Source organism: Neocloeon triangulifer, unplaced genomic scaffold, assembly GCF_031216515.1.
Source record: "Neocloeon triangulifer isolate White Clay Creek 2 clone unplaced genomic scaffold, ASM3121651v1 ptg000002l, whole genome shotgun sequence".
In the NCBI taxonomy this organism is placed as follows: Eukaryota; Metazoa; Arthropoda; class Insecta; order Ephemeroptera; family Baetidae; genus Neocloeon; species Neocloeon triangulifer.
The window spans coordinates 6,641,592-6,664,095 of NW_026775545.1; the positions used below are offsets into that span (position 1 = coordinate 6,641,592).

General features: G+C 37.3%; 7 protein-coding genes and 1 long non-coding RNA gene across 13 annotated transcripts; 4 read left to right on the top strand and 4 right to left on the bottom strand.

The window, feature by feature from the left end:
• The first annotated feature begins 1,487 nt into the window (after nt 1-1,487).
• LOC132205250 (zinc finger protein 354C-like) lies at nt 1,488-2,711 on the top strand. Its single transcript, XM_059634202.1, has 2 exons — nt 1,488-1,737; nt 2,434-2,711. Exons 1-2 carry the CDS (start codon nt 1,488-1,490, stop codon nt 2,709-2,711), a joined length of 528 nt encoding a protein of 175 aa, XP_059490185.1.
• A 349-nt stretch (nt 2,712-3,060) lies between these two features.
• On the bottom strand, nt 3,061-4,784 carry LOC132203104 (transmembrane protein 41B). Of its 2 annotated transcripts, none has more exons than XM_059630587.1 (6): nt 4,502-4,643; nt 4,298-4,442; nt 4,113-4,241; nt 3,832-4,030; nt 3,634-3,772; nt 3,061-3,582 (listed from the first exon to the last, which is right to left on the bottom strand). In XM_059630587.1, the coding sequence occupies exons 1-6, from the start codon at nt 4,569-4,571 to the stop codon at nt 3,413-3,415; spliced, it is 852 nt and encodes a 283-aa protein (XP_059486570.1). In that variant the 5' UTR covers nt 4,572-4,643; the 3' UTR covers nt 3,061-3,412. The 2 variants fall into 2 exon arrangements, with proteins under 2 accessions (XP_059486570.1, XP_059486582.1); XM_059630599.1 differs by lacking the exon at nt 4,502-4,643 and adding an exon at nt 4,662-4,784 and having other exon boundaries at nt 3,076-3,582.
• A 365-nt stretch (nt 4,785-5,149) lies between these two features.
• Nucleotides 5,150-8,822, top strand: LOC132205497 (protein misato homolog 1). The gene is made up of 3 exons (XM_059634574.1): nt 5,150-5,403; nt 6,011-6,296; nt 6,386-8,822. The coding sequence occupies exons 1-3, from the start codon at nt 5,323-5,325 to the stop codon at nt 7,651-7,653; spliced, it is 1,635 nt and encodes a 544-aa protein (XP_059490557.1). The 5' UTR covers nt 5,150-5,322; the 3' UTR covers nt 7,654-8,822.
• On the bottom strand, nt 7,843-10,359 carry LOC132205498 (A-kinase anchor protein 9-like). 3 transcript variants are annotated; one of them, XM_059634575.1, is made up of 9 exons: nt 10,211-10,359; nt 9,798-10,069; nt 9,497-9,729; nt 9,243-9,451; nt 8,832-9,159; nt 8,577-8,773; nt 8,393-8,520; nt 8,205-8,337; nt 7,843-8,142 (listed from the first exon to the last, which is right to left on the bottom strand). In XM_059634575.1, the coding sequence occupies exons 2-9, from the start codon at nt 10,015-10,017 to the stop codon at nt 7,998-8,000; spliced, it is 1,593 nt and encodes a 530-aa protein (XP_059490558.1). In that variant the 5' UTR covers nt 10,018-10,069; nt 10,211-10,359; the 3' UTR covers nt 7,843-7,997. The 3 variants fall into 3 exon arrangements, with proteins under 3 accessions (XP_059490558.1, XP_059490559.1, XP_059490561.1); XM_059634576.1 differs by having other exon boundaries at nt 10,134-10,212; XM_059634578.1 differs by having other exon boundaries at nt 7,844-8,142; nt 9,243-9,430; nt 10,211-10,354.
• A 22-nt stretch (nt 10,360-10,381) lies between these two features.
• LOC132205501 (uncharacterized) lies at nt 10,382-11,208 on the top strand. The gene is made up of 5 exons (XR_009442710.1): nt 10,382-10,616; nt 10,677-10,806; nt 10,864-10,884; nt 11,023-11,125; nt 11,177-11,208. It is a non-coding gene; the product is annotated as an uncharacterized LOC132205501 (long non-coding RNA).
• Nucleotides 11,209-12,643: 1,435 nt separating this feature from the next.
• On the top strand, nt 12,644-14,531 carry LOC132205499 (peroxisome biogenesis factor 10). Its single transcript, XM_059634579.1, has 4 exons — nt 12,644-12,945; nt 13,029-13,189; nt 13,243-13,485; nt 13,540-14,531. Exons 1-4 carry the CDS (start codon nt 12,831-12,833, stop codon nt 13,903-13,905), a joined length of 885 nt encoding a protein of 294 aa, XP_059490562.1. The 5' UTR covers nt 12,644-12,830; the 3' UTR covers nt 13,906-14,531.
• On the bottom strand, nt 13,982-17,865 carry LOC132205495 (dolichyl-diphosphooligosaccharide--protein glycosyltransferase subunit STT3A). Its single transcript, XM_059634573.1, has 14 exons — nt 17,705-17,865; nt 17,481-17,594; nt 17,146-17,313; nt 16,930-17,090; nt 16,752-16,842; nt 16,583-16,689; nt 16,209-16,400; nt 15,998-16,151; nt 15,699-15,937; nt 15,437-15,646; nt 15,194-15,382; nt 14,813-15,032; nt 14,573-14,761; nt 13,982-14,512 (listed from the first exon to the last, which is right to left on the bottom strand). Exons 2-14 carry the CDS (start codon nt 17,587-17,589, stop codon nt 14,367-14,369), a joined length of 2,175 nt encoding a protein of 724 aa, XP_059490556.1. The 5' UTR covers nt 17,590-17,594; nt 17,705-17,865; the 3' UTR covers nt 13,982-14,366.
• Nucleotides 17,866-19,022: 1,157 nt separating this feature from the next.
• Nucleotides 19,023-20,495, bottom strand: LOC132205500 (uncharacterized). Of its 3 annotated transcripts, none has more exons than XM_059634582.1 (4): nt 20,414-20,480; nt 19,767-19,944; nt 19,484-19,711; nt 19,023-19,414 (listed from the first exon to the last, which is right to left on the bottom strand). In XM_059634582.1, the coding sequence occupies exons 2-4, from the start codon at nt 19,939-19,941 to the stop codon at nt 19,251-19,253; spliced, it is 567 nt and encodes a 188-aa protein (XP_059490565.1). In that variant the 5' UTR covers nt 19,942-19,944; nt 20,414-20,480; the 3' UTR covers nt 19,023-19,250. The 3 variants fall into 3 exon arrangements, with proteins under 3 accessions (XP_059490565.1, XP_059490564.1, XP_059490563.1); XM_059634581.1 differs by having other exon boundaries at nt 19,024-19,414; nt 19,767-20,059; nt 20,163-20,495; XM_059634580.1 differs by having other exon boundaries at nt 19,025-19,414; nt 20,163-20,495.
• Nucleotides 20,496-22,504: the final 2,009 nt, after the last annotated feature.

Sequence of the window (22,504 nt, forward strand, 5' to 3'; positions counted from 1 at the left end):
AACAAATCGTTGCCGCAACGTTTTGAATATTATTATTTATCATTTTTATCCTTTTTTTAGATTAACATTTTTCAAATAAATTTTTTACAATACATCATGTATTCATGTATTGATTTGAAACAAAAAATTTATTCCTTAATATAGTCTGCTCTTTTATTATTATTTCTGATTTTGTTAATTTGCTGTCAAGACCACTTTTTACCTGTGGATATTCGTGGATATTACCTCAAAAATTTATAAGTGAACCTTTTCGGAAAAGTATACAAATATATATTGTAAATAAATAACATTACAAGCAGATTAAAAAAAAAAAGGAATTAATGAAATGTAAAATCAAAACATAATAATGCGTAAAGTTTATATTACCTAAAAGGGTAAATTTACATTTCTCCCGTATAGCTCCATTTTTTTCCAGCTGACGAAGAAAATTTTTCGAAACACGCGAAATAAAAAATGGTACAAATTTTTAGCCGAAATTGGTTAACAAGTAAATAAAGTTATACATCTTACCAACTTTTATTAATAATTTGTTGAGCATCCATATTTTAAACCGGTCAATTTTGAGCAAAAATATCTTATCAAATTTATAAACTATGTATGAGCCTTGCATTAATCTAGCGATTTATATTTTTGCCTTTTAATTTTGTGCTAAAATAACTGCTGCGCTGGAAGTCAATAAAATTAACCCGGCATTTTCCTGGTTTCAGGCGTACCGGGCCTGCCTGTGATTGAAAGCGTGCGCTCCCTTCCGAGAGAGTCGAAGGTTCCACTTGCTTCGGCCGCGTCGACAGAGGCAGTTCCCATTGCTTTGAGCGACGGTCGTTTCCAGTGTAGCGCGTGCAACCGAGAGTACAGAAACAAATCTGATATCTTGGAGCACCTGTTCTGCCACAAACGCTCTTGTCCTGTGTGCGGAAAAACGTTTCTATCTCAAAGCATTTTCAAAATCAAAATGCACCAGAAAACCCATAGTACACTGCGCTAGATGCAAGTTGATTCATCATGACATTTTCTGCTCTTTTTTTTCAAAAATCGCCTTACCCGTGGTTGCTTAACAATATAACGCAATATAAGTTGAATATTTAAAAAAAAATTGCCAATTGAATCCTTGAATTTCTTACACTTGAATCAAATGGCGTGGCTCTACCTCTGTTTAAAATTTTCTTTCAATTTAGTAAGGAAAAAATTAACGGAAGCCTCATTTTTATTAAGTAACTGCAATTAAAGAGTTGAATGGGTCATTATTGTACTTGTTAGTTTAAAAAAAATTAATAAAAATAACATGAAAAATCTGAAATTTTTTATTTAAATTTCCTATAAAAACCTTGTATTTACTTTTGGCATCAGACTGAAAATTTTTGTTGTTTATTCACTTCAAACTTAACAAGTTTATGGAATAAGTTTATAAAACCAAGCATGCGGAATAGAATTTGAGTTTGATTTCGTCCAAATTGATTTCAGAGTGGCGTGAAGCAAAATTCGAGCCAATGCCGCTGAAGCCGAGGAGTTTGTTGAAAATTATCAAAGTGAAGGGTGGCTACAAATGCGGCTATTGCGAACGCGCTTACTCCGCTCAGTGCTCCGTGTACCGCCATATGAAAGTCCACACTGGCGAGACTGCGTGTAACATTTGTATGAAGGTGTTTTCTTCGGTGGAACTTTTGCAGTCGCACAAGTATTTCCACTACGGGGAAACCATTTGCATTCAATGCCGCAGAGCGTTCACCACGGCGTTGGGCTTGCAAAGACATTTGAGGCAGAAAACATGCGTCGCCCTGAGGAAAAAATAAAACTCTTTGTGCTTAGGAAATGAATAATTTACTGACAATTTTCGCAACAGCTACTTGCTTTTTTTAACATGATGCAATTATGAAATATTTTCTCTGATGAAGCAGATTTCAAGAATGACGAACCTCATTATTATTATTATTAACAAATATTTTAAGTATGGTTTTTAAATTAGTTTTCTGTGAAGGAAAAGGCGCTTAAATTAATCTTTTAAAGTTCCTTTGTGCATTGATGAACCAGTTAAAACTATACTATATTTTACAAAAATAAATCCATTTTTAAGTTTTTTATTTTCAAATTAAATCAAATTGAACATTTCATATACGGAGTATGGAGTTTAGGCTTTGCAAGCACAAATTAATTTATTCTGGTTAAAGAAGAAATTAAAATTTGTAAGTGAAGTGAATTGCAATTTAAGTTGTACACCAGCATCATAAAAATAAACACGATTAATTGCTTATATATATACTGCAAAAAGCTATTTAATTTTACATAATTTTCAACCCAGCGTCCTTAAAATAATTAATTTTTATCACTGTGTCATAACCATTCTTGTAGAAATTTTTGGAGTATAGTTTGCTTTTGGCTTTTGTGTGATTTTTTGCCGTTTCTTTAAAAATCAAACCAAAAAAATCTCTGTTGCAGGACTGTTCCTTGTTGAGACTGTGTATCGATCTTTGCCGACCGGAAGCAGCCTGAAGCCGGTGGATGATCGACGCTCAAAAGTGGTGACCCGCAATGGAAAATACATCTGCAGCATTTGTGAGCATGAGTTTGACCGATACAATGCCTGCTGGGAACACGTAAATCAACATGTCGGCATCACCACCTGTCATGTGTGCAGCAAGATTTTTGCCACATCCTTTGGACTGAAGAGACACTTGGACAACGTCCACGCCAATTTGGTTAAGAAAAAGCGTTGAATGGAAATCTAGCTTGCTTTGTTGATATGATTAGAGAGACTTCCATTTTTCACTCATGAGATCTCTTTATTCACTGTAAAATACAGATAGGTTTTGACAGGCAGGTTAATTTATTTATAAAATAATTTATTTCCAGGGATATGTAAAATGTAACCGATGACGTTACAAATATTTTGATATATTAATAAGATAAGATTTATTTAAAAATTACATTTTATAATTAAGTATTTCTTTGTTCATGCATATTTATATTAAAAATTGTTGCATTCCATGACGTACTTTTTATATTAAAAAATAACTTTATTAAAGAAAGTAATGACTGAACATCTGGTATTTAATCTGTTAAATTCCCAAATTTTTATTTATATTTCAAACTTTAGGATCCAAATTTTATTTAACAAGCTTGTAGACATGAAAAGGTCTAATTTACACTTTAATAGCGATTTTCTAAAAAATTTTTAACTTATTTAATTTCTTAATCTGCCAAAGAGCTTGATGCTTATAAAAACTAATTATACTGAAACATAGATAATTTTTTTAAAATATTTAAATGAATGAAGGAAAATTTTCCATGTATTGTTTTCGGTATAAACGCTAAATTTATTGACAAATAAAAATGAAAATTCAAAAGTATAACAGTAAACATATAAAAAATGCAAACCTATAACATCACATGTACACTGAACACCATGGACCAATTTTTACTCAAACTTGTCTCTCAATTTGGCCTTGAGCAATACTGGCACCAAAGAGAGTATTGCGAAAATTGCCAGAAGCGTGATCGAAGTCCACGAGACAGCATCACCACTGGACGCCAATTGGTGAAGGGTGGTCCCTGCTTGGATCGCCACAAATGACGGAGGTGCAACTCCTGACAATAAAATTGTTTCACTATTTTCAAAAATATATCTAAAATTTTTACCTATAAATGTGCCAAGCCAAAAGGGCAGCATCGGCACATCAATCACAGGAGCCGTGATGTTGATGAACCAATTTGGCAGGAAGGGTGTTATCCGCAGAAAAATCATATAATTTAAGAGATTGCTTCGTTGGTTGTTGACCTAATATTTTTTTTTTTTTTTAGTAATTTTGAGGTTTTATTTTTACGGAAAAAAAATACCGTGTCTGCCCAGGATCTAGCTCTGTCCGGGAAATACTTGTAGACAAGTCTTCGTCCGACTAGGAATGACAGGAGGTAGCAAAAAGTGGCCCCTGTTGCTGAGCAGAAGCAGACTAGGACGAGGGCAAGCGGGAATGGAAACAAAAACCCTGAGAGGATCGATAGAGATATTGATCCCGGTATTGCAAAAGTTTGCAAACTTCACAGGAGTCAAGGAAAATATAATATATTATTACCAATTTATAATTAAATTTATATTTAAAAAGTTAAGAAAAGGATACAAAATATATGAGACAAAAACTCCAGTCAAAACCTCAAAATAATACTTGTCCTTGTATCTGTACAGGACTCTCCCGAGATTTTTTGCATCATCTATGTCCCGAGGAAGTTTGATGTGTTGCTTCTCTTCCCTAAAATTAAAAGAAATTCAATTACTCATTGGATTTTACTTATGAAGAAGACTTACTCTTCCAGATCAGGAAAGCAGTGATAAACGTAAATCAAAGCCAGCACAGAGAGGGCAAAGACTATTCCGACCACAACAAAAGCCTTTCTGGTGCTTCCGGGTTGGGTCGACTGATCCTCCTTCGTTACAGGCAGTTCTGCCTCACCTGAAACACGAGTTTCCTGTCAGAAAATTTCAGACTAAGCATAACATCAAACTGCTGACTCGAGCAGTTCACCAAGAGGCCGGGGAAAATTTTCTCTGGCCCCAAATCATGACCAAATGCACTTTCCATGGCCCCTTGTCAAACGCACAACCGAGGCAAGAATTTCATTCATATTCAAGAGCGTGAAAATAAACAAAGTTGATTGGAAAACCATGCGACCTTTGGCACTTTTACGCCTCTCGGTGACTTCCATGGCTTCGTGCGGGTCGACGGTCAGCAGATAAATTCGTGAGAGGCCACCGAATTGTGTCGTTTCATTATACGTGCTCCAAATACTTTTGATTTTGCCGAATATTTAAATTTGGCGCGCGGCTTCTTGTAAGTTGAAAGAAGCTAAAATATCTTCGCCATGTTATTTCGCGCGTAAATCAAATTTTTTATTACGTAAAGGGGGTTCTCTGGGGCAATGATGGAGGGAAAATCACATCCTCTTTTTGATTCCATACTTAGAATAATCAATGTAAAAAACGTGATAAAAATAATTAATCAAGGTTTTCGAATAATTATCCGTAAGTAGAAGATAAATTTTGCCTTTTATATGAAAATTCAAAAATATTTATAATTTAAATGTTATATTTAAAATACCAAGGCAATAATTTAATTTTTGGGGCATCCGTAATTACCATAATAGTGGTATTCCTAGCCAGGCGCGATCAATTTTTGCTAGGAAGGGGGATGAGCATAGGGAGCAGACAGATCATGGACATGTCGAAAACATAAATTTCTTTGACAAGATAATTAAGGCGCTCCCCATTCATTTAGAATCTTGTTGATGTTCCTCTAATTCACCTGGAATTTTCGTGGTCAACTGAACATAATTATGGCAGGGCACAGGGAGGTTATCTCTCTCCAATTTGGTCACTATTCCAACTTCATTGGCACCCACTGGTGGAATATCCAGGTATAATAATTTTGATTAATATATTTTACATTTTATTGCCCAAATTTACACTCGTCCCTACAAATTGTAAGTGTATTTATTTTAACCACTCTCCGTGTAACATAATACATAGTACATAATAATATCTATTATAAATTTATAGAGTATGGAAATTAAAGACGGAAAAAAATACATAAACAAATCGAAAAAGAATTCTGAAGAATACAATATGACATTTTATGTCATATGTCATACATTCACACATTGTGTACACAGAATAACTGGTTATTTTTTTTTTTTTTTGTACCGCACCCAAGTGTGAATCACCTTTTTATTAGCTAGGCTAGTATACTTTTCTTTTGATAATTTAAACTTAAAATTTGTCATTTTTTCCATTTTTTTTTTACTTCAGTGGGATATCGAGAGGCTGATAAACCTATACATAGCTATTTATTATATTAAAAAAAATATGTATTCATTCATGCAGCTGGCAATATATGCGTTAAAAGAAAAAAATTTTATTACTTATTTCTTGAAAATAAAAATTGAATTGGTTATCAACTGGCTCATCTGATATTAATAGCAATATTAATTAATTACCATGACTCAATATATTTTATCTTTTCAGGAATTGGCATTTGATTACACTGCGACAGCTCCCTCTGAAATTAACCATGACGTTTTATTTCGCGAAGGGGAAACTCGCCAGGGCCATGTGACCTACACTCCCCGCCTCCTACTGGTGGACCTGAAGGGCAGTTTAGGTTCCATGCCTGAGCACGGAGGCCTCTACGAAACCAGCCAGGAGGAGCAGGAGCCGGAACCTATTTGGGTCAACCAGGTGGAGGTGCAGAGGAAAGAAAAGTTCAAGAATAATGAGTTTTTGGCAGATCTCGCAAATGAAGAAAAAACAGGTTAATTGATTAAACTTTTTGCAAACCCTATCTATAAAAAAAATTTAAAAAAATCTTTTTGCTATTAATTATTTCAATGGAAATTTTAGGTGAACCAGTTCCACAAACAAAACAGTACAAGTTGGATGACTGCGTGGACGTCTGGTCTGACTTCCTCAGGACGCGGTACCACCCTCGTTCAATCAACATAGTTCAGGAGTACGAAAGAGGCAGTGAATCGTCAAAATTCGACGCATTCCCGCAAGGAGCGGCTTTGTGGAAGACGGATCTTTTTGAAGACACGTTTGTGGACAGCATCCGCAGGTACGCGGAGGAGAGCGACAACCTCCAGGGTTTCCAGGTGCTGGTCGACTCGGTGAACGCCTTTGGGGGGCTGGCGAGCGCAGCCACCCAGTTCCTTGCCGACGATTACAGTAGCAAGAGCATTTTCACGTTCCCCGTGGGCCACGGCAGCTACCCTGAGCGACTGGCCGCCCTGGAGACCCTGCGGACGGCCAACGTGGCCTTGTGCATTCAAAACCTGGCCTTACACAGCACTATGATGGTGCCCATCAGCACCAGTCGGGGCTTCTGGCAGCAAAACGCCGTCCCGCGGCTGCTTCCCCACGTCAACTACAAGCCACACCTGCCTTACCACACCAGCAGCCTCATCGCAGCCACCCTCGAAGGGTGCACCCTGCCCTTCAGGGTTCACAACGGTCTTGGCATGTCTGACCTGGAGCACAGTTTAGTCTTCAACGGCCGAAAAGCGGTGGCCGCCAGTCTGAATTTCCCCTTCCCGATTGACGATCGGGGCTACCTGCTGAACACCCTGGAGGACTGGGAGGGTCCCTTGCTGCAGGGGATGTCCGCCTGCTGTGACATGGACCACGACCGGGTGTGGGCGCAGTCCATCTCCATCCGAGGAGTGCCCCTGGCCAGACTGAAGCCGCCCAACGCCCCTACCAACAACAGCAACCCCGCCTACACCAGCACCAAAGTTGACGAGATGCTCCTCTACTTCCTCCAGTGCACCTCTCCTGAGACCAAGAGTCACGTGACCTCAGTGAATTTGCCCTGCAGCGTTGGGGCGCCCTTCCCGAACATGTTTGCACCCTCCGTGGGGCAGACCGGCTTCCTGGTGCCCGATGACCAGCCTAACACGTCAGGGGTCCGCACCGTGCCAATGCTGACGGGACTGCACTCGAGTCGCAGTGTCGGCGCCATGCTGGAGAGTCTGCAAAGTCAGGCGTCCCACTCGCACTGGCGCAACTTGCCACAGTTGGCAGAGGCAGGTCTCGAACGCGACGACTACAGTGAATCGCTGGAGCAGTTGTTACAATTCGCCGAATGCTACAACGAAGAGTTTGAAGTATGAGTATTGATTATTTTTGTGCACATTTATATAAAAAAGCATTTTCTTTCCATTGCATTTAAGGCTATGAAAAATATTTGATTTCAGAAATATTGTATTTAAACACATTTTAACAAAATAATGTTTTCATCAGTTTGAGATAAAAAAAAATATTTGTTTATTAGAGCTTACTTGAACTTGGATCTGATAGGTGCACGCCAATGATTACTTTAACAATCTATTATCCAATATCTAATTTTATTGAAATATTAGTATTTAATATAAACACAAAAATGTGCCAAATTAATTCAATTTGATAGTTTTTTTTGTCAAAATTCAACATTTTTACAAATAGCAGTCAAATGCTTTTAAGGGTTGTGAACTAATCCTTCAGAAAGACAATTGATCTCAGGAAAGCTTTCAGTAAAAAGATCAATCCATTCCTGCAGAGCTAAATCATTCACACTCCTCGTCGTATCCTCTGCCAACATCTTTTCCACCGCGTTTTCCTTCCTGGTAATCAAAACATCAATTAATCAAAACGGCAACACTAGCAATTTTAGACAAGTTTATACCAATTTTGTAGTTTTTCATTGAACTCTTTTGGAGCACTCGCGTGATCTAGGTAGAGATTTTGAGCCTCGCAAACATTTTTCTGAACTACTGCAGCTTCACGCTTTAGAGTTTCCCTGTGTATGCCCATGTTGACTGCAAAAGACTTTTGATTAGCAACTGTGTAGAAAAAAATAGCAAACGTTTGTACTTTTTAACGTGGTGAATGCCTCCGATTGTTCTTGAAGACACAGCTTTTCGTGTTTCTGCTGCATTTCCAGTTGTCTTAGCATGGCTTTTGCGCCGGCCAAATCCGCAGTAACAGGCTCTGATTGTGTACTTAAATGGCAGATATTTATAGAAAAAAGTTCTTTTAGTAAATATTTGGAACTTACTTGATCTTAGTGAGACTCATAGGGGTTGAACACAATATCTTGATTAGTGCCAAATTATGCTTCTCTATGTCAAGCATTTTTCCAAATTCAGTGCAGGACTTGTCGATCTCGTGCATATCATCAACAAGCTTTTGTTGGTGGGTGGAAATACTCTCCATACTGCTCAAATCTTTCATCACACTGTACCTTAGTTCCTCCTATAGGAAAATAAGAAATAAATCTTACTGAACTACACAACAGATTTTCATTAAATACCAATTTTTTGTGCAAGCTGATTATTTTTTTGAGCATTTGCTCTTGCTCGGATTCAATGTGGCTAAACTCGTGGTTTTCCAAAGACAACGCATTCAAGTGCTTTTGTAGAATTTCAGTCTGCTCAACATCCAAGACAGCCTTGGCGTCTGACGCCATGTCTGGATTGTTCAACAAAAGCTCTTGGAGTTGTCTCTCGAGCTTGTTGTTTTCGTGAATCAAATCCTGCTCATCTAAAACTGCTCTCGCTTGTTTGATGGCAAAGTCTTTGATGTGATTTTCTAAGGGCACCAAAGCTACCTTGCCAATTTCCAGCTTTTCCAATTCTTCACTGAAAATTCAAAAGAAAAAGTTTAAAATGTATAAAAATTTAATACCATAATAATTTCTCTTGAATAATGAATTTAATTTTACCTAAGTTTTTGAGCATCCCTCTCTAAATCAATTGAATCGACATAGTTTGAGACCTCATTTTTCACTTCGTCCTGGATTTCCTGAATGTACTGCAACCTTTCTTGGCATGAGAAATTTTTAACCATGTCCTTAATTGCTTGTGATGAGACAGAGCTTTCAGTGGAAACCAAACATCTTCTCAGCAAACTCTGTAAAAAATAATTTAGTTTCTTGAATAAAAAAAATAAAGAAAATATAAATAATAATAATTATACTTTGAGAGAACTCTCTAGCTGCTTGGTGTTGTGGTTGAAGACAAGAGACTGCTCAGGGGAAGAAACTTCATCAGATAACTTGCAAGATAGCTTCTGATTTATTTTAGCAGCCTGATTGACTAATTCTTTGCAAATATCTGCCTGGTTTTGGCAAAGCAAACCTTTTGCCTCTAAAAGCAACGTCTTTTGAATTTTCTCTTTAAATGCAATTTCCTCTGCTTCTTGCATTTCAACTGGGAATTTAAATATAATATGATTAGAGTAAGCTGTTAAAATTACATACATATCAACAGTTTCATACTTATACTAGGTATCTTTTGCTCCAACAATTTTATGGATTCTTCAAGGCCTCTGCAGCTGTGTTCAGCCTCAACTTTTCTTGTTAGAAATTCATCTAAATTATTCTGGACACGTATTTCTGTTGGAATTTCGTCTTTTTTTGAGGCTTGAAGACCTCCCCTGCTTGAGTTGGGAGCTTTAGCAGAGGGCCTGGTGCTCAATTTTGGAATTTTTGTCGACATCTCGTTTTTTGCTTAATAATTATATTATACAATTATGTATTATATATGATATCTGCGAACAAAATTATTGTGTTATTTATTGCGATGTGAGTATAAAAAGATAAGAGCTTCTTTACCAATTAAAAGATATAGATTTTTTTATGTTATTTAAGATCATAAAGATTGAAAATCAAATTAATAAAAATATACGCACCTGAAAAAAAATACTCTAAGGAGGGTAAAAACAGGAGGCGACAAGTCCGAGCCTCTGGCCGCTGGTACAGGATTAGCCAATGAGAGAGCAGCAAAGCTCGAGAGGCAATCGCCCTCCCTCCGGCCGCTCTCCAGCCAATCAGCGCGCGTACCAGTGGTCGCGAGAGGCGCGCTTGGTTTGAATACAGAAACTGTAAACAATCGCCCGAAAATCATAACATGCAAAATAATTTATTGATACAGAAACCCTCTTTTTTTCGCTCGTCGGCGGCCGATCGCCGACTTTGCGTAAGTGAATACATGAGGTTATTAATTCAAGAGATTAGTTTCAGATTTTTTACGTCGCATCGTCCGAATTTTCTGTCAGGAAAGATGTGATAAGCCAATTCATTACCAGCACCTTTTAGGTAAGTACGGATATATTTGCGTTGCATATAGATTTTATTCGCTTTTTCTTGTCATTATAGGTCTCTTTTGAGCAAACAAAGAGATGAAGAAGAGCCTCTGATTAAGGCGGGTCTGCTTTGGCGTTGAGAGCCTTTTGGTTTGCATTTTGGCTTTTCCTCGTCAAGCAAAGGGCGTCTTGATATTTAAAAGGTTTGATTAAATATTCCATTTTGTCTTTATTGTTCAAACATTGGATCAATTTTTAAGGTCTGGGCCACCCCTGTCTAAGTAAGGTTCTCTACATTTTTTCCAGCAAAAAGAATGATTTGGCTGACGACACTTCAGACAAAAGTCGAGATTTGTTTAACCCTCCATGCAGAAGTTTGGAAACAGTTCCCTTCTATGGATTAACCTACCTTTTTTCAGATTTTTGGCTTTCCCTGACTTGTAATCGATTTTGAAAGATGATATGTGTTTGCTTTGATTAAAGCTCTTCGGAAAAAAGTAGCCCGATATTTGGCATATGAAGGTTTGGAAAGTTTTGTTTAGTATTGAATATTATAATAGAAGTTCTTTTTAGGTTTGCGCCATATCTACCAGAAGTGCTCCAGTGTATTTAAAATATTTGACAGAAAAGTAATATAATAATTATCACCAGGAACTTGCTACTCATGAATTTTATATTTTTACTGTTGTTCCTTTATTTCATTATAATGTTACTGGGGTTATAAAATTTGAGTTTTTTATAGATATAATAGATTGTTAGAAACAAAGTTTTATTGGAAATTTATGCTTGAGCTTATTAACAACACTTTTCTCTTCTACATTACTTTGAAAAAGGTGTGTAAAATAATTTGATCCATTGTTATCTGCACTGATAAATAAATAAAATATTTGAGTTTCAATATTAAAAAAACCCACAAAATAAAATAACAGAATTGACTATTCCTTCAGAGCTCATGGATTTTATTCAGCACAATTCAAAGAATATCTCAACAAAGAAACCACATTATCAAACTTGTTCAACCTAATTTTATTAAGATATAATTTCATTACAAAACAATTTAGCTCACTCACTTCATAACCTAAAATTTAAGCCATTAATCTTTTCACCTTGGCAATAAAGGTCCTAAAGCCCATATTCATCTGAAACAAAACTTTGGTTTAATCATAGAAATAACTGTTTCCAAACTTCTGCATGGAGGGTTAAACAAATCTCGACTTTTGTCTGAAGTGTCGTCCGCCAAATCAATCTTTTTGCTGGAAAAAATGTAGAGAACCTTACTTAGACAGGGGTGGCCCAGACCTTAAAAATTGATCCAATGTTTGAACAATAAAGACAAAATGGAATATTTAATCAAACCTTTTAAATATCAAGACGCCCTTTGCTTGACGAGGAAAAGCCAAAATGCAAACCAAAAGGCTCTCAACGCCAAAGCAGACCCGCCTTAATCAGAGGCTCTTCTTCATCTCTTTGTTTGCTCAAAAGAGACCTATAATGACAAGAAAAAGCGAATAAAATCTATATGCAACGCAAATATATCCGTACTTACCTAAAAGGTGCTGGTAATGAATTGGCTTATCACATCTTTCCTGACAGAAAATTCGGACGATGCGACGTAAAAAATCTGAAACTAATCTCTTGAATTAATAACCTCATGTATTCACTTACGCAAAGTCGGCGATCGGCCGCCGACGAGCGAAAAAAAGAGGGTTTCTGTATCAATAAATTATTTTGCATGTTATGATTTTCGGGCGATTGTTTACAGTTTCTGTATTCAAACCAAGCGCGCCTCTCGCGACCACTGGTACGCGCGCTGATTGGCTGGAGAGCGGCCGGAGGGAGGGCGATTGCCTCTCGAGCTTTGCTGCTCTCTCATTGGCTAATCCTGTACCAGCGGCCAGAGGCTCGGACTTGTCGCCTCCTGTTTTTACCCTCCTTAAAATACTCCTGCCGCCAGCTGTGGCCTTCGCGCGTAATAAAAGGCATAAAGATTCACGCTTATTGGTCGATTGGAAGAAACAGGTGGGCGTGTAGAGCCCAGCCCAGTAGCAAGCCCAGTAGAGCCTGACGATAACAAAAAAACACAAAACAATAATAAAACCACGAAATCTCGAAGTATTACGTGGAAATTTAGTTTCTCGCAATTTTTTGCTTAATTAAAAAAAATCACTTTATAAATTATATTACTGGAAACTCTCTTGGGATACAAAAAATAAGAAACCAGACGAGAATGGGTAGTTTAACAAGAGCAGGCCGTGCAGAGATTCTACGTTCAGCCCAGAAAGATGACGAATTTTGTCAAGAACTTCATGATGAAATTTCCCAAGTCACCGGCGAGATCACTGGTTGGTAGAAAATTTTGAGCACGATTGCTCGTCCAAAATTATTTTTAAAATTTGATTAATATTTTTTTTTTTAAATTTAAAAGGTCATCGATTATGGGTTGCTCGGAACAAGACCATTTTTGACGGACTGTCAAAGTTTATCTACAAGTATTTTACAACATTGAAAAATCTTCAAACCCTTGGAGAGGAGTACACGGGAATTGTGCAGCTTGACAGTTCGGGAAGAAATTTGCCATCTAAATTTGTAAAGAGATAAGGTTTTGGTTTTTCAAAATTTTTAATTTTAATAAATTTCAGCAATTCTTTTTGTCTGTAATGATTGAAAGTTGTGGCCCTCTGGCCACTTTTGTTGCTCTCCAGCAGATGGAAAAGAGGATAAAAGAGTCGAAGCAAATTAATCCCTTGGAAAAGGAAAAATTCCTCAATTATTTGGCCGCTGCCAGAGCACTAGCTCCATTTTTGCAGCAATTCCACAAAACGTTTTTCTACCTGTTTGGAATTTATTACAACTTTAGTAAAAGATGCACAGGAATATCATATGCAAGAATTTCACACTATTTGAATTCAGAGTCCGAGCTAATTATAAATTTCTAGGCACTCGTGCGACCGTGGATGAGGGATAATGGAACTCGGAAGACATTTCACTGGATCGGAATTGCATCCTCACTCTACCTGGTCATCAGTTTTGTTCACAGTCTGCGAAGTGGTCACTTTCTTAAATATCAAAACGATGGTGGTAGAGATAGAAAAATCAGCAGACACTGTGATCCTTTGAAAAAGTGTTCGTTGTGCTTGGAGGAGATGAGAGAAGTGAGCTGCACTCCTTGCGGTCATCTTTTTTGTTGGGAATGTATTTTAGAATGGCTTAACAGCAAGACTGAGTGTCCCCTTTGTAGGGAACCCTTCCAGCCCTCTAGGGTTGTCAGACTTCAGAATTATGACACTTCCTGTTTGGTCTAAAAACTTGTTTTGTTATTTTGACCAGCTGTGATTGTGGAGAGAGGTTTTGGTTTACAATATAAATATCAGATTTGATCAATGTTTTGCCTTTATTTTAAATCAATCTCTCAGCAATCATATTTGTTGTGCTCACAAACCCACAGAGCGCACAAGAATATAAAAATTACATCATGAAAAAATTCATTCATTCCTCAATGCTCCATTCTGGCTTTAACGGAAATTCATATATTGCTGCATTCTTCCAAAATTTTGTGGTGTAAGATGTTTTTAAACATTAGTGACCCATGAAACTTAACAAAAAATAGCAGATCATTAATTTTTAGGCAATATTAAAATAAAATGCAATGCACACAAGAACATTATCGCCCACTGAATAACTCTTGACTTTTATAGTAGAAATTGAGAGCGGCTGAGAATCAGACTCGCATGGAATAAGCGTTGTTACGGACTGAAATGCTTATCTAAAGCCCTCGGTTAGGCAGATCTTTTACTTTGTAAATCCTGACAAGCCAGTGCTCTGAAGTGTATGCTTCCTCAAGCACGTCCAGTTCAAAGTCCTTGTTTCCAATTTCAGCACCTCTCACTCGATCGTAACCAGGAGGACGTCCTATAAAATTGATTTGTTTTTTATCTGTTTGAAAATAAAAAAAATGTCTGAACACTTAACCTCCTTCAGTGTAGACCTGTCCGAATCGATAGTAGCACATCTTGTACATTAGACAGTTAAGCAAAATCGGAGATCCCTCTTTGTCGACACGGAACTCTCCCTGCGGAGTGTAGTAATCCCACTCCTTGATGTGCGCACCCCGGTCAGTGCTTCCTCCAATTCGAACCATCCACAGGAACTTGTTGATGTCTAAATTAAGATTATTTAGCGCTTGAAAAAAAACAATTAATTTGTCATCACCATCAGATGAATATCCAGTTAAGCCACCAAAGATGACCAAAACATAGTTGACATCCAGCTCCCTCATGATTGCATAAGCTTTATCCTCTGAAGAAGCCATTGCTTGACCAACTCTTGAGATATGTGTGTTGTTCCAGGTGTTGTTGTCAACCAAAATTGTCCGATTTGCCATTGCTGTTATCTGATAGCCGTAATCCCACCATGACATCACACGAGCATCCTAGAGTTCAATCATTTTAATTAACAAGTGTAACAAACTGATTTATAATATTGGTTAAATTTATAAATGCAAAAATCAACTTAAACTAAATAGTTTTAAATGCTAATCATCGTATTATTAAAGTTTTGATAAAAATTGTAGTCAAGATTATGAGTTTTTACCTCAGGAGTGTTCATTCTCAGCCAGTAGTAAGCCTCTCGGAAATCGTCGAAAATTATTCTAGAGTTGTCATGTGAACGAGCGGACAGGACAATGGAAGGAGAGCTGTATGCCTCCGACGTGACCCAGGTGCAGTGCATTGTGTAGGATATCAGGAAGAAGCACATGATGGCCACAAAAAGAGTGGCGATCTAAAGTAATCAATGTGTCATGTCCATTTCATATAAATTAATTTCAAATCAAACCTCGCTCTTCATGACATAGTTTGATTCCTGCTTGTGCTTAGACCTCTTTTCACCGTGCTTGGGGTGGTTTAAGTTTCCAGACGGCATGCCCAAGATGACAGGGCTGGTGTCGACATCCTTCATGTAACGGTTCAACATTCCAGACATTGCAATTCCTCCGAGAATGCACATGACAGGAGCCAAGACCAACATCAAACGAACCATCACACCCTAAAAATAAAACTGTCAGTTTCTAGTTTTCAAATGAAAATTTAAAAATCACAGCAAAGTAAATTGATGTAACGCCGTAAAGGATGAGAAAAATGTTTGCGTCTGTCAGGTTGCGGAAACAAAAGTAGAGACCGGCTGGAAAAAGGAACACCAGTAGTTGCAGATCAAAGTAGAAGGAGCTCCACGAGGTAGGTTGGTGCTCAGACACAGAGGCAATGATCGGAATGTGATTTTTGGCATATGATGGATCCAGCAGAGAGTAAAAGCGACCGGTCCAAGGAGAGACTTTGCCTAATAATGATTAATTTTGATTATTACTTGCATGTTATATTTTTTATTTAAATAATTTACCAGTAATAGCCAAAATTCCAAGAACAGTAGCCAAAATTGTTCCAGTGGCAACAATAGTGGCCTTGAACAGGGTCTGGAAGTCGGATGTGGTGAGACGTCCGCGCAAATAGTCGACAAAGCAGTGCAACTGACATAAGCCGAAGACTCCCAACGCCTGTATTACAATATTTTTAGAACCTTAAAAGGAGCAAGAAGTTTATGTCTCCCTTACCAGCATGTGTTCAGAGCTCTGGACTGGCTGGAATCCGACGAAAGAAATCTGCATGGCTAGAATTGTTCCGAGGCAGTAGAGAGTGCAGTAAGCAACATAGACGCGAGCCCCAAAGCGTCCAGTGACCATCAAAGTGAAGACGTGCATAGGGATCAGGTTGATGAGGAACACGTATCCACCCCACGAGGAAACCTGGCGATGAAGAACACAATCATTATAAATTATTTTTACTGAAAATAGATGAATTTATGATCACCAATAAAAAAAAAAAAATAAAAAAATATACCCGTTCATATAAAAGAATAAAGACTATATAAAAATTAGGATTTTGATCGCAATGGGCTGAAACAGGCTGAAGGTTAATAAATAATTACCATGTAGAAATAAGCCAGTGCAGCCAGGGCTGACCAGAAGATTTTTCCAGTCTTGACGGCTTTGATCCACATGTAGTAGGTGAGAAGCATGCAGAATATGGCAATCCCTTAAAAAGACAATTTTAGCTCATCAAAATAATTGTGGAGCTTTTGCTGGGAAATTGCATACCTTCATTGTCATAGGAACCAGCCACAGATCGAGAAATATACCCTGGAACTATGGCAATCATAGCAGCAGCCACCAAGCCAGCAGATGAATCCTATGATAATTTTTAAAATTGGCATTTTTTTTAAGATAATATTATATTTAAAACAGATAAATTTTTATAAATTTTATTTTAGCTTACTTTAAGCTCTTTGGTGAGCAGGTAGGTGACAATAGTGGTGAGCGATGAGAAAAATGGAGCCAAAAAGACGCAGACATTTCTAATGTCGATCGTAATGTTGACCAACCACATTAGATGGTAAAGGGCAGCAGAGGTTACCATTAATCCTGGATAGATGGTACCTGAATAAAAATAATTTTAACTCACAGTATTACAGAGAGTTGCAGTTTAACTAACCTCCAATGATGCGTCCCAAAGGGTACCATGCTCGGTCGTCAAACCAGTTGTGGAACTTGTAGAAGCCTTCCTCGGCCAAGAACTTGGTGGTGCGGTAGTTGAAGTACGGATCAAACTCATGAATTACACTTTCAAACCGCAAAACAGAGAAGAGACGAGTTGCAAAAGCTGGAAGAAATTTTAGGTATTAATAATTCTAATAAACAATTCTGTATGCCAATAGAAAAACATAAACTAAACTTTATCCAAATTTACTAGAGAATTTCTTAAAGGAACAATGCAACACTACATAATCAAGCTCCTTGACTTAAAGATTTATTTAAGAATTTACTTACACAAAATTGCGGCAAGAGAAAGGATGGAGAGCTTGAGCAGGGTCTCTTGCTTCTCTGTGGACATCCGAAGGCCTCCGGTCTGTGTCTGGGGTGCTGCCTTCGTTGACATTTTCACTGAGTATTCAATAGGAAATTTATGTATCATAAACCTTTTAATTTAATATTTTGAGGACTCCTCATTCAGCCTCATTTGAGCCTCAGACAGAAGGAAACAATTAGCTCACCTTATTGGTTGACTTCATGCGGCAAAGGGTCGAATAATTGGAAGGTCAACACAGCAAAGATGTGGGCGTCCTGCGTGGCACCGGCTGACGAGACTAACACCAAACGAAAATAATGCAGCTTGGACTGTAGTAGTAGGCTTTGGCTATAGGCGTATAGGCTCGGCCAAGGGGCTCGGCTGCTACAAAGTCAGAATAGCCACCCTAAGAAACTGATTCCCTTTTAAAATTAAACGAATATAAGCCATTTTTAAGAGTGGATCTTTGAATTTTAATTATATATTAATAATTGAAAGTACCATTTTATATGCCAAAAAATATAAGAACCAAAATATTTTTGGTAAACCAATTCTAAAATTTACATTTTAATCAAGTTAATTTTCATTGCTATTTTAATTTGGTTGGTTGATGTGTGAGGATAAACGCTCTCCGATTGGCCCGTAGAACGAAAACATTGCCATGCGAGGCTGCGAGCGGCCGCGACCAAATTTCATACTTCTTTTTTGTTCTTGGCCGCGAGTCGCGACCAAAAACATTAAAATTTCCATATTTCAAAATAATTTACTGAGTGAGAAGCAGTTAGCAGATGATAATTTTAATTATTTGTCTAGCATATGTCGGCATATTGTATAGTAAAAATCATGCAAATAAGCTAGCATAGTGACAATTAATCAAAGATCCTTGCAATTAATCAATATAACTGCTCAAAAACGGCAATCCTAAATTTAACGTGTATTTGGACTATCTGAGGCTCAGAAAATTCGGAGAAAGTAACAAAAGCTCTCACAGCTGAGTAAAGTGAAGAGCAGATATTAAAGGAAATCATGGCTCAAATAATCAAGTTATTCACAAACGGACAGAAGCATTACTTGAAAGTGAAACCGATCTCGGTCTCATTTTAAGTATGGTAAAAGTGCACTTCTGGCCCCTGCAACTTTTAGTCCCCCCCTCCCCCTATCTTATGGCAAAGGGGCCAAAATTGTGACGGGGCCAGAATTTGCCGAGTTTGAAAATTATTTTATCTTCTGTGCTCTGCTACGCCCTGAACGCCGGCTGCAAGCTGCAGCTAGGTCACCTATTTGGACAAGAAACTCAATGGAATGAATACTTTCTTAAGTACTTGATGAAGCTGGACACACCCAAAAACCTGTCATCCTGGCCAGGGACCTGAACGCCAGCCACCAGGAGAATGATTTGGCCCAGCCCACGAGCTACGCCAACGTCAAGAGCGCAGGCTTCACCAGGAGTTGCGAGACAATTTCGCTCAAACCACATAATGTTTTATATTTTATTGAGCAAATTTCTTGTTAAAATATACAGCAGCTCACATAAAAAGTTAAATGGCCTTTACTTTAGTATTATGCGCACTGAAATAAAATTGATATCAAGATAGAAATAATTATGAAGTGTTTATATTGAACAATTAAAAATAGTTATTTAAATGGATTTAAGCAACAAATTTTTCTTCCAGGAGGCTGGGAAATAAGCAAAAACTTGTAAATTAAAGAACTCAAAGTAACTTTACTGCTCAATGCAAACTCTTAAGCCTCTAATGCTCTGCGCGGGTGCCTCCGCGGACCCACTGAAAGATCCTCGCCAAAAGGCCTTTGGCTCTCTTGGCCTCTCGAGCTTGTTGCTCTTCAGCCTCTTGACGCTCACGATTGTTCTCTTTGAGCTGAGCGCGGCGCACAACAAGTGCCAGGTCAGCCGTACCTGATTAAAGAGAGGAAAATGAATCTCCGAATGTTTCTTAGGGGTTAATAATGAAATAACAATACTTACTAATGCAGAAGAACGTGTTGATGTTGTTGTGAAGGCAGAAGGCTGCGAGAGATGCTGGTTTTGCCGATTTCGGCTCGGCTCTCATGACGGCACCTTCAGATGGAGACAGACTTGAATAGTCAAGCTGTCTGGTGGTGCGCGTTGAGGCTTCCGAGGCGGCCACTCTTTTGACTTTTCCATGGCGAGCAGCCAGTAGGTTATAGAGTTGGGTGCAGAGAGCGAGGTGAGCTAAGGAAATTTCATGTAATATATTCATGTCAAGAAATATTAATAAATGTGATACCTGCGCGGACATCAACCTCTATTTGGTTTTTAAAGGCCAACGCAACCTGGCAACCGAAAGGCAGGTTGTCGTTCAAAAACCTTGGACCAACCTTGGGGCCAAGGCTGATGGCCTCTTGAAGAACGCTCTCTGCATCCTTCGGAAAGGCATGTGGAAGAAGGACGTAGTCGGACATTATCTATAAGAATTTTTCCTGAATTCGTCGTTTTAACTTCACGTTGCGAACGGTCGTTGTAGAATTTTAAATGTTTGCAACAATTGAAAAGTAATAACGAAGCTTTGCCTCTGCAACACTGGAAAACATAAACAGAATTTAAAAGAACACCGCGCGCGAATCTTTTAAGGGAAAAATCATTCTAAAGACTGTGAAATATGCTTTTCTGAAATAATATTTACCAAAATATGATGAACGCTGGTATATTTATTCATATTTATCAAGCCAATAAAAAACATTGTGCGCAGGCAATCGCTCGGTTTCAGCCAAATCAGAAGACAAAAAACGGGTCTGAACTCGACGACAATTGGAGAGATCAATAAGAAAAAACTAAAAACATTGCTTATTTGCACATAATTGTAGAACGCTTGTATATAGACTGTTTGAAGTGCTATGGAAGACAATTTCCATCTAATATCTAATTTCACTACACGATTTCTTTTTGCTTTTTTTAGTTGAATGTAGGGGCCAAAAAGAGTTGCGGCCTTATTATATTGGTGATTGGTGTGTTTTGATTTTGGATATTTCTGCCCTGCCCCCATCTGCACTTTTTCTGAAATTCAAATTTTGGCAAATAACCTGCGTGACAAGAAACGCGCCAAAAGATTGAAATATGTATGAATATATCTCACTTCATGATAATTATCATGTACTATTTGTCGCTATTTGTATTACTTCTGAATATTATATTTCATAAAAATACAAATATATCGGAAAATATACAATTTTGATGTTCATAGATAATACTAGCGGATTTCTACAAGATAAGATTGATACAAACTTGATTAAATAATTTAAGTAATCGATTTAAATTTTTAAAAATTCTGCTAAATTTGAGAGATGATGGTAGTAAGAACATATTGCTCTATTAAAGAGACGATGATTTTACAACTACTCACACAGGCCGCCAGATTGGCGGTTAGTCCTAAAATAAAGCGATGACTTTATATTATTTCAAAATATTCGATTGTTATTAATTAATCCATACGGTGTAGTAAGAAAATTGCTCTATTAAAAAGACGACGATTTTACAGATACTGACACAGGCCACCAGATTGGCGGTTAGTCCTAAAATAAAGCGATGACTTTAAAATATTTCAAAATATTCGTTTTTTATTAATTAATATATTCGGTAGAAAGACCATTGCCCTATACAAGAGACGATTATTTTACTAATAATCACAAAGGCCGCCAGATTGGCGGTTAGTCCTAATATAAAGCGATGACTTTAAATTATTTCAAAATCATTGATTGTTATTAATTAATTCATATGGTAGTAAGAACATTGCTCTATTAAAGAGACGACGATTTTACAGATACTTAAACAGGCCGCAAGATTGGCGGTTAGTCCTAAAATAAAGTGATGACTTTAAATTATTTCAAAATATTCGATTGTTATATTTTAATCCATCCGCAGAAAGAACATTGCTCTATTAAAGAGACGATGATTTTACAACTACTGACACAGGCCGCCAGATTGGCGGTTAGTCCTAAAATAAAGCGATGACTTTATATTATTTCAAAATATTCGTTTGTTATATATAAATCCATTCGGTAGAAATAACATTGCTCTATTAAAGAGACGACGATTTTACAGATACTGACACAGGCCGCCAGATTGGCGGTTAGTCCTAAAATAAAGCTAAGACTTTATATTATTTCAAATTATTCGATTGTTATTAATTAATCCATACGGTGTAGTAAGAAAATTGCTCTATTAAAAAGACGACTATTTTACAGATACTGACACAGGCCGCCAGATTGGCGGTTAGTCCTAAAATAAAGCGATGACTTTAAAATATTTCAAAATATTCGTTTTTTATTAATTAATACATTCGGTAGAAAGAACATTGCCCTATACAAGAGACGATTATTTCACTAATAATCACAAAGGCCGCCAGATTGGCGGTTAGTCCTAATATAAAGCGATGACTTTAAATTATTTCAAAATCATCGATCTTTATTAATTAATCCATATGGTAGTAAGAACATTGCTCTATTAAAGAGACGACGATTATACAGATACTTTCACAGGCCGCCAGATTGGCGGTTAGTCCTAAAATAAAGCGATGACTATAAAATATTTCAAAATATTCGTCTTTTATTAATTAATTCATTCGGTAGAAAGAACAATGCCCTATACAAGAGACGATTTTTTTACTAATAATCACAAAGGCCGCCAGATTGGCGGTTAGTCCTAATATAAAGCGATGACTTTAAATTATTTCAAAATCATCGATTGTTATTAATTAATTCATATGGTAGTTAGAAAATTGCTCTATTAAAGAGACGACGATTATACAGATACTTACACAGGCCGCCAGATTGGCGGTTAGTCCTAAAATAAAGTGATGACTTTAAATTATTTCAAAATATTCGATTGTTATTTTTTAATCCATCCGCAGAAAGAACATTGCCCTATACAAGAGACGATTATTTTACTAATAATCACAAAGGCCGCCAGATTGGCGGTTAGTCCTAAAATAAAGCGATGACTTTATATTATTTCAAAATATTCGTTTGT

Excerpts from the sequence above, each read along its gene's own strand:
- LOC132205495 (XM_059634573.1), bottom strand. The coding sequence starts at position 17,589 with ATGTCAACGAAGGCAGCACCCCAGACACAGACCGGAGGCCTTCGGATG. Across the intron at positions 16,152-16,208 it reads AGAGCTCTGAACACATGCTG|GCGTTGGGAGTCTTCGGCTT; the intron begins GTAAGGGAGACA and ends ATTGTAATACAG. Across the intron at positions 15,383-15,436 it reads ACTATGTCATGAAGAGCGAG|ATCGCCACTCTTTTTGTGGC; the intron begins GTTTGATTTGAA and ends TGATTACTTTAG.
- LOC132205497 (XM_059634574.1), top strand. The coding sequence starts at position 5,323 with ATGGCAGGGCACAGGGAGGTTATCTCTCTCCAATTTGGTCACTATTCC. Across the intron at positions 5,404-6,010 it reads CCCACTGGTGGAATATCCAG|GAATTGGCATTTGATTACAC; the intron begins GTATAATAATTT and ends TTATCTTTTCAG. Across the intron at positions 6,297-6,385 it reads CGCAAATGAAGAAAAAACAG|GTGAACCAGTTCCACAAACA; the intron begins GTTAATTGATTA and ends TGGAAATTTTAG.
- LOC132205250 (XM_059634202.1), top strand. The coding sequence starts at position 1,488 with ATGCCGCTGAAGCCGAGGAGTTTGTTGAAAATTATCAAAGTGAAGGGT. Across the intron at positions 1,738-2,433 it reads AGCGTTCACCACGGCGTTGG|GACTGTTCCTTGTTGAGACT; the intron begins GCTTGCAAAGAC and ends TCTCTGTTGCAG.
- LOC132205498 (XM_059634575.1), bottom strand. The coding sequence starts at position 10,017 with ATGTCGACAAAAATTCCAAAATTGAGCACCAGGCCCTCTGCTAAAGCT. Across the intron at positions 9,160-9,242 it reads AGGGATGCTCAAAAACTTAG|TGAAGAATTGGAAAAGCTGG; the intron begins GTAAAATTAAAT and ends TTGAATTTTCAG. Across the intron at positions 8,521-8,576 it reads ATGAGTCTCACTAAGATCAA|TACACAATCAGAGCCTGTTA; the intron begins GTAAGTTCCAAA and ends CTGCCATTTAAG.
- LOC132205500 (XM_059634580.1), bottom strand. The coding sequence starts at position 20,219 with ATGTTTTTTATTGGCTTGATAAATATGAATAAATATACCAGCGTTCAT. Across the intron at positions 19,945-20,162 it reads CCAGCGTTCATCATATTTTG|ATAATGTCCGACTACGTCCT; the intron begins GTAAATATTATT and ends AAATTCTTATAG. Across the intron at positions 19,712-19,766 it reads AGAGGTTGATGTCCGCGCAG|CTCACCTCGCTCTCTGCACC; the intron begins GTATCACATTTA and ends AAATTTCCTTAG.
- LOC132205499 (XM_059634579.1), top strand. The coding sequence starts at position 12,831 with ATGGGTAGTTTAACAAGAGCAGGCCGTGCAGAGATTCTACGTTCAGCC. Across the intron at positions 12,946-13,028 it reads AGTCACCGGCGAGATCACTG|GTCATCGATTATGGGTTGCT; the intron begins GTTGGTAGAAAA and ends TAAATTTAAAAG. Across the intron at positions 13,486-13,539 it reads GATGCACAGGAATATCATAT|GCACTCGTGCGACCGTGGAT; the intron begins GCAAGAATTTCA and ends ATAAATTTCTAG.
- LOC132203104 (XM_059630587.1), bottom strand. The coding sequence starts at position 4,571 with ATGGAAAGTGCATTTGGTCATGATTTGGGGCCAGAGAAAATTTTCCCC. Across the intron at positions 4,031-4,112 it reads GTTTTTGTCTCATATATTTT|TTTGCAAACTTTTGCAATAC; the intron begins GTATCCTTTTCT and ends ACTCCTGTGAAG. Across the intron at positions 3,773-3,831 it reads CTAGATCCTGGGCAGACACG|GTCAACAACCAACGAAGCAA; the intron begins GTATTTTTTTTC and ends AAAAAATATTAG.